We start from the raw sequence: 16577 nt of genomic DNA on the forward strand, positions 1-16577 counted from the left end.
AGTCTGTTAGAACCGCTGTGCTCTCTGCTGTGCTTTTAACCACCGCTGCCTCTTATCTCCACCCGTAACGCCGGCCCCCTGACCAGTAATGGAGCGATCTCCGAGGGAGCAGGGTGGAGATAAAGAGGTGGAGGAGAAAATCAGCAGAAACGTGAGAAACATAATAAAGTACCAGAGCAATGTTTGTTTCTGTGAGCTGTAAACTCACTGAGGAAGAGGAAGAGAAGAGGAGATGAAGAAAAACTGCAGGAACCAGAGACGCTAGATTGGAATGCTAGCATGTTTACTGTAGTTTTGATGAGCTGTTTAAATGTAATGATGTAATTACGGAATTGATTACACAACAGCGTAAATAATTACAGTATATACATTTACTGAGAGAGAGGGATACAATATAAGAGAGATACAATATGAGAGGGAGAGAGAATATTAGAAAAATAAGGAGAGAATATGAGAGAGGATATTAAAGAGAGAATGTATAAGAGAAATTATGCAAAAAAGTGAATATAAAAGAGAGAAAATATGAGAGGAAGTGTGGATATGAGGGGGAGAAAAACAGGAAAGGAGATAGATTGTAAAAAGAGTGGTAGAGAATAATAAAGAAAGAAGGAGAGCATATAAGGAGAGAGTGTAAAAAGAGAGTTGGAGAATATTAGAGAAAGAGGGAGAGAATATGAGAAACAGTGGAGAGATAATAAAAAGAGAGTTAAATATTATTAGAGAAAGAGAGAGAGAAAATGAGAATCAGCGAAGGAGAGAGAGTAAAAAGAAAGAGAGTATTAGAGAAAGAGGGAGAAAGAGTGCAAAAAGAGAGGTAGAGAATATTAGTGAAAGAGGGAGAGAATATGAGAAACAGCGAAGGAGAAAGACAAAAAAGAGAGTTTAAAGATGATATGAGAAAAAGGGAGAAAGAGTGTAAAAATAGAGGTAGAGAATATTAGAGAAAGAGGGAGAGAGTAAAAAAAGTAAAGAATATTAGAGAAAGAAGGAGAGAATGTGAGAAAAGGGGAGGGAGAGAAAGTGTAAAAAGAAAGGTAGAGAATATTAGAGAAAGAGGGAGAAAGAGTGTACAAAGATGTAGAGATTATAAGAGAAAGATGGAGAGAGTGTAAAAGGAGAGGTAGAGAATATTAGAGATAGAGGGAGAGAGTGTAAAAAGAGAGGTAGAGAATATTAGAGAAAGAGGGAGAAAGAGTGTAAAAGGAGAGGTAGAGAATATTAGAGATAGAGGGAGAGAGTGTAAAAAGAGAGGTAGAGAATATTAGAGAAAGAGAGAGAAAGAGTGTAAAAAGAGAGGTAGAGAATATTAGAGAAAGAGGGAGAAAGAGTATAAAAAGAGAGGTAGAGAATATTAGAGAAAGAGGGAGAAAGAGTATAAAAAGAGAGGTAAAGAAAGAGGGAGAAAGAGTGTAAAAGGAGAGGTAGAGAATATTAGAGAAAGTGTAAAAAGAGAGGTAGAGAATATTAGAGAAAGAGTGTAAAAAGAGAGGTAGAGAATATTAGAGAAAGAGTGTAAAAAGAGAGGTAGAGAATATTAGAGAAAGAGTGTAAAAGGAGAGGTAGAGAATATTAGAGAAAGAGTGTAAAAGGAGAGGTAGAGAATATTAGAGAAAGAGGGAGAAAGAGTGTAAAAGGAGAGGTAGAGAATATTAGAGAAAGAGGGAGAAAGAGTGTAAAAGGAGAGGTAGAGAATATTAGAGAAAGAGGGAGACAGAGTATAAAAGGAGAGGTAGAGAAAATTAGTGAAAGAGGGAGAGAATATGAGAAACAGTGAAGGAGAGATTAAAAAGAGAGTTAAAGATTATTAGAGAAAGAGGGAGAAAGTGTAAAAAGAGAGGTAGAGAATATTAGAGAAAGAGGGAGAAAGAGTGTAAAAAGAGAGGTAGAGAATATTAGAGAAAGAGGGAGAAAGAGTGTAAAAAGAGAGGTAGAGAATATTAGAGAAAGAGGGAGAGAATGTGACAAACAGGGAGGTAAATAGTGTAAAAAGAAAAAAAGAGATGAAAAGTGGTGGATGGGGTAAAGAGAGAGAAGGGGAAAGATGTTTATCGAAAAATGGTAAGAGATGAGATGAAAAAGGAGAAATGAGAGACATGAGAGAGAGAGGGAAAAAGCAGATAAAGAAAAAAAACATAAGAGATGAGAAATAAGAAAAGAGAAAAAGGGAAAAAGACATGTAAAAGTAAAAAAAGTGGTAAAAAAGGAGAGAAGGGGGTGTGACAATGAAAGAAAAGGAAAAATAGGAATGTGCCCTCAGAAAAAGCCCCCCTATAGCCTTAGTGTAAGTGGGCGGGGCTAATCTGAAGTGCTGACGAATTGTTAAATATCTGTTTTGAATTTGAATTTAGTATTCTCTGTTATCCATTAAGTGTCTAATATGACTTCCTCGGTTATCACATTGAATGGGTCAGCATCCACTATGAGTTGTGTAGTGTCTGTGTGCTGTCCAGTATCCACGCTGAATTGTTCTGGATCACTGTTAATTATTTTGTATTTACTTTGTTCAGTGTTAAGTGTCCATGAATTGTTTTATATCTACAATGATTAGTTCAGAATCCACTGTAGATTAATCAGTATTGATTGTGAAATATTCATTATTTAAACTGAACTTACTGAATTTTTGCACCAGGAGTAAAGGCATAAAGTTATCCAAAAGCAGTGTGTAAGACTGGTGGAGGAGAACATGATGCCAAGAAAACTGAATTAAAACCAGGGTTATTCCACCAAATATTGATTTCTAAACTCTTAAAACTTTATGAATATAAACTTGTTTTCTTTTTTTTATTATTTCAGCCATTTTTAATTTTCTGTAAATAAATGCTCTAAATTAGGGGTGGGCATTATTATATTGAATACAATATATCGTGATACAGAAATATTGTGATATTAAAAAATCCATATCGTGATAATAGAGATGTTCTGTCGTAGTATATTATTTACTGTGAAGCTTTAGGTGTATTTATTGTATAGTTGTTTTAGTTTGTAGTTTATATGCATGCACTGAATATTCTGCAATATTTTTAGCTGCATTATATTATTTTATGCTATATTATTTATTTTGCCACATTATGATTATGCTGTTATACTATTATACTATATTCCTGAAATTAATTAATTATTTTTTTCTGTTTTCCTATATCGGCAAGTATATCGTTAAAATTATATTGTGATATAATTTTAGAGCCATATGGCCCACCCCTACTCTAAATCACATTTTTGGGGGGAATTTGAAAGAAATCTTGTTCCATAGTTTATAGAATAAAACAACTATGTTCATTTTACTCAAACATTTACCTATAAATAGTTAAAACAGAGAAACTGATTCAGAAACTGATGGTTTCTTTTTTTTTTTTTTTCTTCCAGAGCTCTGTATTTTTTAATATATATATATATATATATATATAGAAAATCACCTACAAACTTCTGATGTTCTAGCTCTACAGGTCCATATTAGTGTTGCTTGGGCTAGTCTATATAGTCTATGTGTATGTTAATAAATATTTATGATGCAAGACTGTGATGTAACAGTTTTAGGGTTTTGTAATCAGCCCATTTTGTGTAGCGATAAGATATTTGTGGGCGGAGTCAGTGGCGGTCTGTGTCTTGATTATGGAGAGGTTTTCAGTTATTTGTTTCTGTGACTGACTCCACCGCCCCGCGTCCTGTCTCCTGCCCTAATTATGGGCTGTAACTGTAGTCTGTAATTAGTGCTGAGATGCTGAAACACTGAAGTGTCTGAATGCTGTGTGTGTGTGTGTGTGTGTGTGTGTGTGTGTGTGTGTGCTGCCCTTTCTCCTGCCTTTTCTTCTCCCCCCTACTGAACCATAATCTAAAAGTGCTCGTTAATATTTTAATCCTGGAGTCTCTCTCAAATATTCATGCTGTAATGGAGGTTCCGGGCCGAGCCAAAAACAAACAACTCAACCAGAGAGAGAGAGAAAGAAAGAGATGTGAAGGAGAGAGAGAGAGATAAAAAAAGGAAAGAACGACATGTAAGAGAGAGGTGCTGCATTCTGGGAAGTGAAATCAGGCTCCGGCGAGTGGGGCGGCACAAGGTGCAGCGGAAACGAGAGCGTGAAATTAATCAGAGCACTAATCAAGGCGTATATTAATATGTACCCGCAGCCTATTTAATCAGATTAATTTGCGGAGTCTGAGACATCATCGGCTTCTTCTCCCGGCGCTCATCCCTCTCTGTCACTCCGCGTTATGTTCTCTGACACTCCTGATTAGCCCAGTGGATTGGAGGTGTGCCACAGAAAGGCCGCTGGAATCTGCTGGTTGTGGAGGTCAGACTTGGCAAACAGTCAGCAGGACTCACAGTTGTACATTTAACTGTTGTTTAGTATCCAGTGTGAATGGGTTAGGATCTGCTGAGAGTTGTTCAGTGTTCACTATAGATATAACAATATTCACTATGAACTATTGAGTCTTATAATTTGTCTATACTTAACTGCAATTCCATGTTCAGAGTCCAAGTTTAGGTTTAGGATTTTGTTGTTTGTTTAGTGAAAAAAAAAAAACACTTAAAAATGATGAGTTTCTTTGATTTTACCAAAATGAAAACCTCTGGAATATAATCAAGAGGAAGATGGATGATCTCAAGCCATTAAACTAAACTGAACTGCTTACATTTTTGCACTAGGAGTAAAGCAGCATAAAGTTATCCAAAAGCAGTGTGTAAGACTGGTGGAGGAGAACATGCCAAGATGCATGAAAACTGGGATTAAAAACCAGGGTTATTCCACCAAATATTATTATTATTATTATTATTTATTTTTTTTTTTTTAATTTTTTTTTTTTAATTTTATTTTTTTTTTGCATTATTTGAGGTCTGAAAGCCCTGTGTCTTTTTTTTTTATATTTTTTATCTCAGCCATTTCTCATTTTCTGCAAATAAATGCTCTAAATGACTATTTTTTTTTTTTTTGGAATTTGGGAGGAATGTTGTCCGTAGTTTATAGAATAAAACAACAATGTTTATCATAAACAACAGGTTTAACATAAACCTATAAATAGCTAAATCAGAGAAACTGATTCAGAAACTGATGTTTTTTTCGAGAGCTATATAGTATGAATTATTTGGTATATACTTTGAATTTTCAGTATTTCCTGTGAATTATTCACTGTCTACAATGACAGTTTAGGGTGCACTTTGAGTAGTTTAGAATCTATTATGAATTATTATTATTCACTGTGAATTCTCCAGTATAAAACCAGCTCTTCTCTGTGGCTGAGCAGATTCCACATCTCCTGCCCGGTCCTCCAGGTTTATATGCAGGTTCTGGAGGTGAACGCTGAAGCATCTCATCAGATCATCCTCACTGCTGCTATTTATTTCACATTTAGTTCCTGGCTCTCCTGACAGACAGCGGCGGTGCGATGATGAAACAGACCAGCGCTCCGGCGTTCCGGTCTAGTGGGAGACTTCAGTGTCGGAATATTAACGTGCGGAGTTTTAAAGTGGTTATTAGGGATGTTTTGAATGTTTTAAACGGCTGGAGAACTCAGACATCTTTAAACAGCTTCAGCACAGAGACGCACTTATCAGACTTTATTCATTACTGCGCTTTCACCACACACACAGCAGTACCAACAGCTTTAATAAACTGGTGGGAACTCACATTCTCATTGGCTTAAAATTCAAACCAACGTTGATGGTATGTATGTGGTAAGTTTAGTCCGGTTATTTTTATCCAGTTTTACACTGCAGTTTAGTGACTAAATGCACTAAAGAACTTCAGAACGTACTTTTATCGCCACCAACTTGGACAAAGTCTCCCTCTACTTGACACTGATTGGTTTGTACACTGTAAACTTGGATAAGTTGGATAAGAAACCGGTTGCCTTAAAAATGTTAAGTAATGGGTTAAGAAAACTTAAGTTAACATAACTTAGAACATCAAGTTATTACAACTAAAGAGGAAGTTGATTTAACTTTTTTATTTTTGTTATATTGTAAGACTGCAATGAACAGTACAATGAAAAGACTTGAGACTTGACTTATACGTGAATCTGACACTTGCAACTGAACCTGAACGACTTGATTTAGAACTTTAAAACTCAATCACAAAAGTTTGGGGTTGTGACTTGAATCTTGTGCTTGGACCTCAGACACTTGTAACTGGACCTAGACCTCAAACTCTTGACTTGGTTCAGATTTGCACTCCAGAGGCTTGTTGCTCGATCCAGACTCAACCAAAGATTGGAGACGTACTTTAACCTTAGACACTTGCAACTGGACCCAACCTCTTGATCCAGACTTGCACCCAAAGATTCAAGACTTGACTCGTACTTAAACCTCAGACACTTGCAACTGAACCTAAAGTGCAAAGACTATTTACTTTAACTAAAACTTCAAAACTCAACTTGGACTTAAACCATGTGACATAACTCAGTCTTGCACCTCAGTCTTCAGACTCTGAGCTCAAATCTCAAAAAAAACTTGCACTCTAAAGGCATGTTGCTTGATCTGGAATTACACCCAATGACTTGTGACTTGACTCAAACTCGACCCAGACTCACGGAAGGACTAGAGAGTTGAGTTGTACTTGAACCTCAGACAACTTGCAACTGGACCTAAAGAACAGAGACTGTTGACTTTACTTAAAACTTCAAAATTCAGACTTGCACTCGGTAGACATGTTGCTCGATCTGGAATCCCACCCAAAGACTTGAGACTTGACTCGAACTTGAACCTCAGACACTTGCAACCATACCTGAAGCGCAAAGACTGTTGACTTTACTTAAAACTTGAAAACTCAACTTGGCTCAAATCTTAAAAACTTGTGACATGACTCCAACTTGCACCCCAAAGACCCTAAGCTTAACTTAAAACTTCAAAATTCAGACTTGCACTCTAAAGACATGTTGCTCGATCTGGAATCACACCCAACGACTTGACTCGAACTTGAACCTCAGACACTTGTAACTGGACCTAGACCTCAGACTCCTCTTGATTCGGCTCGGACTTGTACTCTATAGACTTGTTGCTCGATCCATACTCTCCAAAATGCTAGAGAGTTGAGTCATACTTGAACCTCAGACAACTTGTGAGTGGACTTTAATTCAAACTCAGAGATTCGATACCGAGTTGCACACCAGAGACTCGAGAGAGAGAGAGGGAAGGAAGTTACAAAGGCAGATGAGGTGTATTCTGCAAGCTGTGTCTTGTCTTGTGAAATAGTGATGCTTCAGTGCTCTTCTCTCGCTCTCTCTCTCTTTTTCTCTCTCTTTCGTTTTTATATTATATCCTTTCTTTCTTCCTGATAGTACAAAAACATATCCATGCTGAAAATTTCCATAAAATGAGCTTCATGTTCCTGCCTGTCTGCTTTGGATCCAGCCTCTCTGATCCAGGGAAGATCTTACCAGTATTAAAAAGTCGAAAGTATAGTCCAAAACTGTATCGAAAAGAAAGGAAGGACATTTTGTTGAGGTTTAACTGTTTTTTACATTCAGGCAGTTGCCAAGATGTTGCTACAGGGTGGCACGCATAAGAAAAAGGTTTGCTTTCTGTATGAATGTGAATAGCTGAGTAGTAGCCAGTGTTAAACTCCCACCCTCTTGTCTAAACAGTGTCCAACCCCATCCTGTTTAAGCTGAATGTGGCTTCGGTAATGACCGTTATCCAGGCCCACAGTGAAGCCTGACTGGTACAAAGGCTAGGGTATCGATGGGAGAGCACGCTTGGTGTTCAGCTGCCCTCATCAGGATAATACCTCAGCGCTGCCGTCCACTCCCATCAGGATAATCACACTCAATACATGCTGCCGTTCAGAGCCTGAGAGCTTTTGAAAGACCTGTCGATAACGCAGCAACGCATGCTCTTTCAGCTGTTATGATGATGTGCTGAAGAACATTGACGTATTGAACCCTTGAGGAGCCCTTGTTTCAGTACGGAGATATAGATGATAGATGGAGACAGATCTGTAAAGGTGGGCTGTGCCCTTCACTCTGTCTCCACCTCTTTGAAGATACACATTCCGTTTATGAGCTGTGGTTAGTGTGGTTTGTGGGTCTAATGAAATCTGTTTCTGCAGTGTCACATATTAAAAGCAGTGGTTTCACATGGAATGAATATTTGCCTCCCAGCTATGCTTGAGTGGTGGGTCAATCAGATGGATGGGCGGATGGATAGCTGGTCAGATGGATAGCTGGATGGATGGTTGGATGAATGGTTGGTCAAATGGATGGCTGGATAAATAGTTAGTCAGATAGACGGATAGATGGATTGTTCGCCAGATGGGTGGATGTATGGATGGATGGATGGATGGATAGTTGGTCAGATGGATGGATAGATGGATATATGGATATATAGTTGGTGAGATGGATGGGTAGTTGGTCAGATAGATGGCTCAATGGATGGATAGTTGGTCAGATGGATGGCTGAATGGTTGGATGGATGGATGAATGAATGAATGGATGGTCCGATGGATGGGTAGTTGGACAGATAGTTGGCTAGATGGATAAATGGATATATAGTTGGTGAGATGGATGGGTAATTGGTCAGATAGATGGCTCAATGGATGGATAGTTGGTCAGATGGATGGCTGGATGCGTGGATAGTTAGTCAAATAGATGGGTGGATGGATAGTTGGTCAGATGGATGGCTGGATGGATGGTTGGATGAATGGTTGGTCAAATGGATGGCTGGATAAATAGTTAGTCAGATAGACGGATAGATGGATTGTTGGCCAGATATGTGGATGCATGGATTGATGGATGGATAGTTGGTCAGATGGCTCTATTAAAAGTTGGTCAGATGGATGGATAGATGGATAAATGGATAGATAGTTTGTGAGATGGATGGGTAGTTGGTCAGATAGATGACTCAATGGATGGATAGTTGGCCAGATGGATGGCTGAATGGATGGATAGTTGGTCAGATGGATGGTTGGATGGATAGTTGGTCAGATGTATGGATGGGTGGATGGATCGATTGATGCATGGATAGTTAGCCAGATGGATGGATAAATGAATAGTTCAGATGAATAGATGGATGTATGAATAGTTATTCAAATGAGTGCATAGTTGGTCAGATGAATGGATTGGTCGGATGGATGGGAGGCATGGATGGATGGACAGTTGGTCTGATGGATAGTTGGACTTATGGGTACATAAGGCCAAACAGGTAAACAGGTAGATGAATGAATGGATAAATAGGCATATATATATTTATGGATGGATAGGTGGATGCATGCACAGGTATACGTTTAAGTAGGTAAACAGAAGGATGAACAGAAATGATGATGGGTGGATGAATACAGCAGGTGGATTGATAAATGGAGAGATAGATAGATGAAAGGATAGAGACATAGACATGTTTAGATACATGGATGGAAAGGGTTGTAAATGTTTAGTATTAATATAGGCATTGGTGGATGGGTGGGTTGATGGAATGAGAGATGGATGAATAGATGTGTATGGAATGGATAGGTTTGTCAATAATGAATATTAATATAGGCATCAGTAGGTGGATTGATGGAAGAACGGATGGATGCAGAGGGAGTTGGATGGAGGAATGGAGCGATGGATGAATAAATTAATGGATAAATGTACATAGGGATAAATGGATGCATAGGCAGTTAGATTGAGTGGAGGGATGAATGGATAGATAAATAGACATTTTTGGATGAATTGATGAATGGATGGATGGATAGGTTGGTAGATGATGGATATTAATATATGCATTACTGAGTGAGTGGATGGATGAATGGATGGATATACAGTAGTAGTAGTGCTCAGTAAGTCTGAATTGCATCTGTACTTGTTGTGTGTTGGTTGATTGACTCCGTTAGCTGCAGAAAATCCTGGGTATGTTAGATTGTGTGAGTGAAGCTGTTTCTTTAAGGAAATAAGAAGTGAATTTTGCAGTCAGTGTGCAGTTGAACCCCATCCAGAGTCTCCTGATCCGTGGGGTCTCTCAGTGGCGCTGGCGGTGCCTGGCTGCCGGGTGCAGCGATGTGTGAAAACTCACTGAGAAAGAGACGACAGAGGATTGGAAAATTGTGCCAGTCTGATCTCTTCTCTCTCCCACAGATCCAGATCTCCACCGGTTCTGTTCTAGCGGCCTCAGAAACCCACTCGAGCCCACTCTCTCACTGACCATGTTCAGTCAAATCACTCCACGCTAACAGCAGTCTTCTGTATTCTGTCTCTCAGTAAGTGTATAATGATCTCTTTCTTCCTCCCTCTCTCTCTTTTTTTCTCTCAGATTTGTTCCTGACCACAGAGGGACCTGGGTTTGAGACTTGGCTCAACACGGTATGTTACATCTTTACTTATATCTCTTTTCTCTCATCATCTTTCATCTTTTGATGATTACACATGACAAGGCTTTCCCAATTCTGTGTCATTCTCAATAGTTACAGCACTACTGTAAGCACACACACACACACACACACACACACACACACATACAACATTGCTGCTATAACAAATTATTAACATTCAACAGAAAAGCATTAACAGCTACAATCTCCAGACAGAGGGATAAATTATTGGGTGGATGGAAAGATTTAAAAAGAAGATTGGATGGATGTATATGTAGTAACGAAGGTTGTTGGATGGATGGATGATAGATGGATGGATGGATTGGATGGATGTTGGATAAAGGAATAGGTGGATAGGAAGTTTGATGGATGGATGGATGGATAAGAATTAAGATGGATGAGTAGACAGAAAAATAAGAAATAAAATGAATATACAGATAAATAGTATATAGAGTGGATGCCTAGATTGATGTATAAGTAGATAGATGGATAGATAGATTAATGGCTGGATGCATAGGCGGATGGTATGGAAGGTGAATGGATGGCTGGGTGGATTGTTGCATAAGAAAATATATGGATGGATAGATAGGGTGGTGGATGGATGGATGGATGGATGGATGGATGGATAAATGGGATTTAGGGATATGGATGGATAATGATTAATAGATTGGCTGAATGGATATGTTGTTAGTAAGGTTGTTGGATAGGCGGATGGATGAATGCAGAGCTAGGCAGATAAGCAGGCGGAAAGTCATATATAGCTTGGATGGATTCTGGACGAATAAATAGATAATGGGTGGATAGGAAGTTTTATAAATTGATGATTAGGCAAATGGATAGATAGATAAATAGAAAATTAAATCGGGGTGGATGGCTAGATGGATGCGTAGGCACATGGACAGTTGAAATAGGTGGAAGGATAGGAATATAGGGTGATATATGGATTATGGGTGGATGGATTGGTGGATGGATAGATGGATGGATGAGTAGATTTTTGGGTGGGTGGGTGGGTGGATGATAGGCCAATGGATGGATGGATGGATAGAAAAGTCAGATGAGTAAAAGTGTATGTGGCTTTCAGCCTGTTTTGTCTTTCATACTCAGGGATTATATAATCAGCTCTTATTCAAATATACTTTACATAACTGGAGTTAATAAAATCAGCAGAGCTACAGACTGCAGCAGAGCCAGTGTGTGTTCCTGTCTTCAGACGAGCGAGAAGGTCAGGAGAAGTCAGAGCTGGAGAGTCGAGGGTGGGGGATGAGAGGGAAAGATGGAGCGAGTGCGGGCGGAGGCCGAGCAGGGCGAACGAGATGAAAGAGGAACGACTAAAAACAGAAAACAAAAGACGACAAGTTCAGCAGGAGAGAGAGATTTACTGAACAGGAGAAGAGAGAACAGGGAAAGGGGGGCAGGAGACAAGATAAATGACTGTGGAGTTAAAGAGAGAGAGAGAGAGAGAGAGAGAGAGAGAGAGAGAGAGAAGAGAGAGCACAGGGGGGCAGTGATGGCTCAGCAGTCTTGGAAAGGTCAGCAGAGTCTGTGGAACATTCAGAAGCTCTGGAAGCTTTAACTCATCATCCGAGAGTCCAAAATTTGTATTCATCTAGGAAAAAACTTGGAAAATCATTTTATTCTACAAAATCTGTTTAAAGTACTAATATTCTAAACTATTCTGGTCTATAAATAGGGCTGCATACAAAGTTTCACAGAGAGAGAGAGAGAGAAGGGGAGAAAGAAAGATAGCAAAGTGAGAGATCGAATGATAAGAATGGGAGAGATAGTGAGATGAAGAAAGGACAAGATAGGACAAGGTGAGACTGAAGTTGCATTTACACTCCTATGTCGCGTCAAAACACAGCGATGCATCCTTTAATTTTCCTAAAAAATCATCAGTGCGCCTTTTAATCCAGTGCGCCTTATACTGGCTGGAACACTATTAGCATTAACCACTAAGTGCTAGCTCTTTCACCGATCAGCGGTGAATGTTATCAGCCTGTGGCCTGCTGCTAACCCCGGACGGCAATGCTGGAGCAGCATTAGCATTAGGCGCTAACCGCAACATGGCTAGCGCTAGTGGTTAGCTGCTAATGCTAATGCTGCTGCACCCAGCCTAAGTGGAAATCTGGAAATCTAAGCTAACTGTAAATAAACGGTTATAAGTGTGTTATTCATCCATCTCTCCATTTCTCAATCCACCTGCCAATGCATCCATCCATTTATCCACACTCATCTAACTATTCATCCACCCATCAGCATTTCTATTCATTTCTCTGTTTACCTACTCAAACGTATACCTGTGCATGCATCCACCTATCCATCCATAAATCTATATGCCTATTAATCCATTCATCCATCTACCTGTTTACCAATGTACCCATAAGTCCCTCTATCCATCCGACCAACTATCCATCTATCTAATCATCTGACCAACTATCCATTCATCCGAATAACTATTCATACATCCATCTATCCATCCGAACTATTTATCCATCCATCTGGCTAACTATCCATGCATCAATCAATCGATCCATCCACCCATCCATACATCTGACCAACTATCCATCCAGCCATACATTTTTTAAGAATTATAGTTTTGTTTACTTAGCTTAGCTTTACTGAACTTAGTTACCCTTACCACTACACAGCGGCGAGACCTGCTGAATTAAAAGGAAAACATGGTGACACCCCTGTTCCTTACTAGTGTCGCATAATGCACCTTATAATCCTGTGCACCTTATGCTGTGAAAAATACTGTAAATAGACATACATTTACGCCACAAACACACACACACACACAAAAACGCACACACACACACACACACACACACAAACATACACACACACAGTAAAGCGCAGTAATCCGGTCTCTTTGCTGCGAGGTTTTAACAGTAAGTTGGTCACAGGCCAACACCCTCAGATCCCTCGACCGGCCATACTGCTTTTAATTACTTTCTCTTTCTTCTCTCGAGATTACACACACACACACACACACACACACACATGTACACACACACACACACACACACACACACAGGCCTGGAATCTGTACTGATTGTATAAATTGAAAGGCTTTAGCTGCAGTTGGGACTGTACGCTGTACGCAGAGCCATTACTGTAATTGTCCATCGTGTCGAGCCGCTGCACTCTGCAGCTAGATGGAGCCGCTCCGGCTAAACAAACAAAAGCGGGAATATTAGCTGTGCTGATGGAGACTATTTTCCCCGAGTGCGTTTATCTTCCCGTAGCTTCATCACTGCATCTAGCATTCGGCTAAGTGAGGAAAATAACTTAATATATGAACAAACAAACACTGGAACACAAAACTGGAACTTTTTCAATATCGTTGCCTAATTTCTTGCTGTCGTAATAATGTTTTACTTTGTCTCAGAAAGAATTGTGATAAGTTTACTGACTTTTTTTTAAGTGTAATTTGGATCACATGAATAGTTACGTTCAAGTAGCATAATAATATAGTCATTAGTAATAGTTTTTATTACTATTATTTTTTATAGCGTATAAATTGGTATTAAAATGTATAGCAGGCATGTGCAACAATTCATTCTTTGTATATGAACGTGCTATTATTGCGGTATTGGCTCTATTTCCACACACACACACACACACACACACGGACCCACTGCAGAGCGTAAACTAGGGGTGGGCGATATGGCTCTAAAATAATAATAATAATATTTCAGGGTATTTTTGTGATAACAATATACTTGGCGATATAGGAAAACAGAAAAATAATTAATTAATTTCAGGAATATAGTATAATAGTATAACAGCATAATCATAATGTGGCAAAATAAATAATATAGCATACAATAATATAATGCATCAAATAATATTGCAGAATATTTAGTGCATGCATATAAACTGCAAACTAAAACAATTATACAATAAATACACCTAAAGCTTCACAGTAAATAATAAACTACTTTTAAGACATTAGTTATTATCATGATATGGATTTTTAATATCACAATATTTCTGTCACGATATATTGTATACGATATAATATTGCCCACCCCTAGCGTAAACCCAACTTTTATATTAACAATAAACAGAGTAAAGAATAAAATAACATTGCTGTTTCCTTAAATGAGCTGCTGGCGTAGCAGATCAGTATCCTCTGTTGAGACGCGCAAAAGCCCCACGCTGTTAAGATAGGAACGTGCCAAAGTCAGAGCTCACCTGACTCTTAAAGAGAGTGACTACTAGCATACTGATTTACGGTTTATTTCACGTTTCACCCAAAACACAACTATAACTATTTAAGATAATTAGTTCATGTCTTTTGCACGTTTCGAGTCACACAAGGCATATTTTTTGTGCCCTTACTATACCAAAGACACACTGACACGCCCTAAATTTAGCTACTTTATTGAATTAAATAGGTGTAACGAGGCTATTTTGGTCATTAAGTTACAAGTAAAAATTAGTCTGATAAATAATAACTAGCGGTGTGACGAGATCTAAAGCGTGGCGATATTTCTTGTCTGGCTTAAACCTGTCTCGCGGGGCAAGTGTGGGCTTCTTAAGAGGGATCTGGCAACCCATTAGCGATAGCGATAGAGTATGGTGGCTGAGCAGTGAGAGCAGCTCTCAGCAGAAGAGGAAAATTCAGCCATTTGTATAGAAGATGCTTCTGCTACTTTTAAGTTGTATGTCTGGCTGCATTTTGGCTCCAGTGGAAACAATAAACGGTAACAGAGTGACCAACAAGCCACAAACCATATATAAATACTGTAAGTAAATCCTACATGTGACTGTTTGATAGGCAGCTGTACTAATCCCTTAGCTCTGTACTGTATTTAAAACATGTTCTGTCTCTGTTTACACTTCAAGCATAGGCTTAATATGACTGGTTATGGTTCTGCATAGTTTAATTTCAAGAGATTTAGGAGAAAAAAACACAAACCATAGTCTTAATATGACTGGTTGTGGTTTGCACTTATTGTTTGCACTATATAAGACCTAGAAAAGTTTTATTCTTATTTTTTATTCTTATTTCTATTTCTTACAGAATCAATGTGTGAGAGAAACCAGTCTGTTAAGTTTGCGTTATATGATTTTGTCAAATAAAACTCTAGTTTTCAAGCCATTTTTCATTTTTGATGTTTTCTTTAAAATGTTATTTTTAAATCTCATCTTGTCTCGTTCTCGTGAACCCAATATTGTGTCTCGTCTCGTGATATTAGTGTCTCGTCATGCCCCTAATAATAACTGCAGTAAAGTATAGAAAACCAACATTTCTACTTAAGTTAAGTAACAAAGTATTTGTACTTAGTTACTCGACACCTCTGTATATTGATCATACACACTAATTAACGCCTACACCCACACACATTCACTGACATACAGTGAGCACACATGCCCAGAGCGGCAGGCAGTCTGAGGAACCCCCAAGCTTGCCATTAATGACTTGGGGCTCTCAGCGGCGCTCAGCAACCACTTAACCAATCATCTGGCTTCATCCAGCATCCTGATCTCTCTAACACTCTTGTTGCTAAATGCAGTTAAATTAAATTATCCTTCACAGCAATGTACAGTAACTGGACTTTTATGCTCTTTTATGGACTGAATAGACAGTTACTCCGACTCGTTTTAATAGCCCTTAGTTTGAAAGAAACATTGAATGAGCATGCGTCCCAATGCACTTGTCCATATACTGATCGTGTTAACAAGAATGCACATCTGCAGAGGCCCATCAGTCACACTTTCACACTCTCAATCAGACCATATCTCTGTGTAAATGGCCTGTATTGATGCACACATTCCAAATCAAAGGCTCAATCAGTGTGTGTGTCTCTCTCTCAGTGTTTCTGTGTGTGTGAATCTCGCCAGACCGACAATCAAAAGCACGGAGGATGTTTACAGCTGACAGCCCGACTCAATCAGGCAGTCACTGTCGCCGGCGAGTGTTTGTCAGGGCGTCAGTGAGAACATGAGCGTCTGAGTGTCTGGAGTTTATACTGAATACACCAGGCCTCGACCCTGTCCGTCAAATCCAGTTCCTATTTACAATCAGTGACAGAAAAAAAAAAAATAATGCGCCCAGAAGCTGAGAGTTCATAGTAATAGAATGGAATGGCTGCAACAATTAGTCAGTGTAATATTTAAAAAAAAGGTTGACGCAGAATTTTATTTTTGATGCATCGTTAATGTATGATGGAGAGAGAGAGAGAGAGAGAGAGATAATGAGAGAGAGAGATAAAGAGAGAGAGAAAGAGGGATAAATAAAGAGAGAGAGAGATAAAGAGAAAGAGAGAGAGAGAGAGAGAGAGAGAGAGAGAG

General features: G+C 38.9%; 1 protein-coding gene across 1 annotated transcript in view; it reads left to right on the forward strand.

The window, feature by feature from the left end:
- Positions 1–16577, forward strand: part of itfg1 (integrin alpha FG-GAP repeat containing 1) — a 215490-nt gene that overhangs the window by 36894 nt on the left and 162019 nt on the right. Inside the window, exon 7 of the mRNA XM_049470889.1 lies at positions 10217–10266. Coding sequence (XP_049326846.1) covers positions 10217–10266 — 50 coding nt within the window. The remainder of the gene's footprint in view (positions 1–10216; positions 10267–16577) is intronic.

This window comes from Astyanax mexicanus, chromosome 23 (genome assembly GCF_023375975.1).
Source record: "Astyanax mexicanus isolate ESR-SI-001 chromosome 23, AstMex3_surface, whole genome shotgun sequence".
Classification (NCBI taxonomy): Eukaryota; Metazoa; Chordata; class Actinopteri; order Characiformes; family Acestrorhamphidae; genus Astyanax; species Astyanax mexicanus.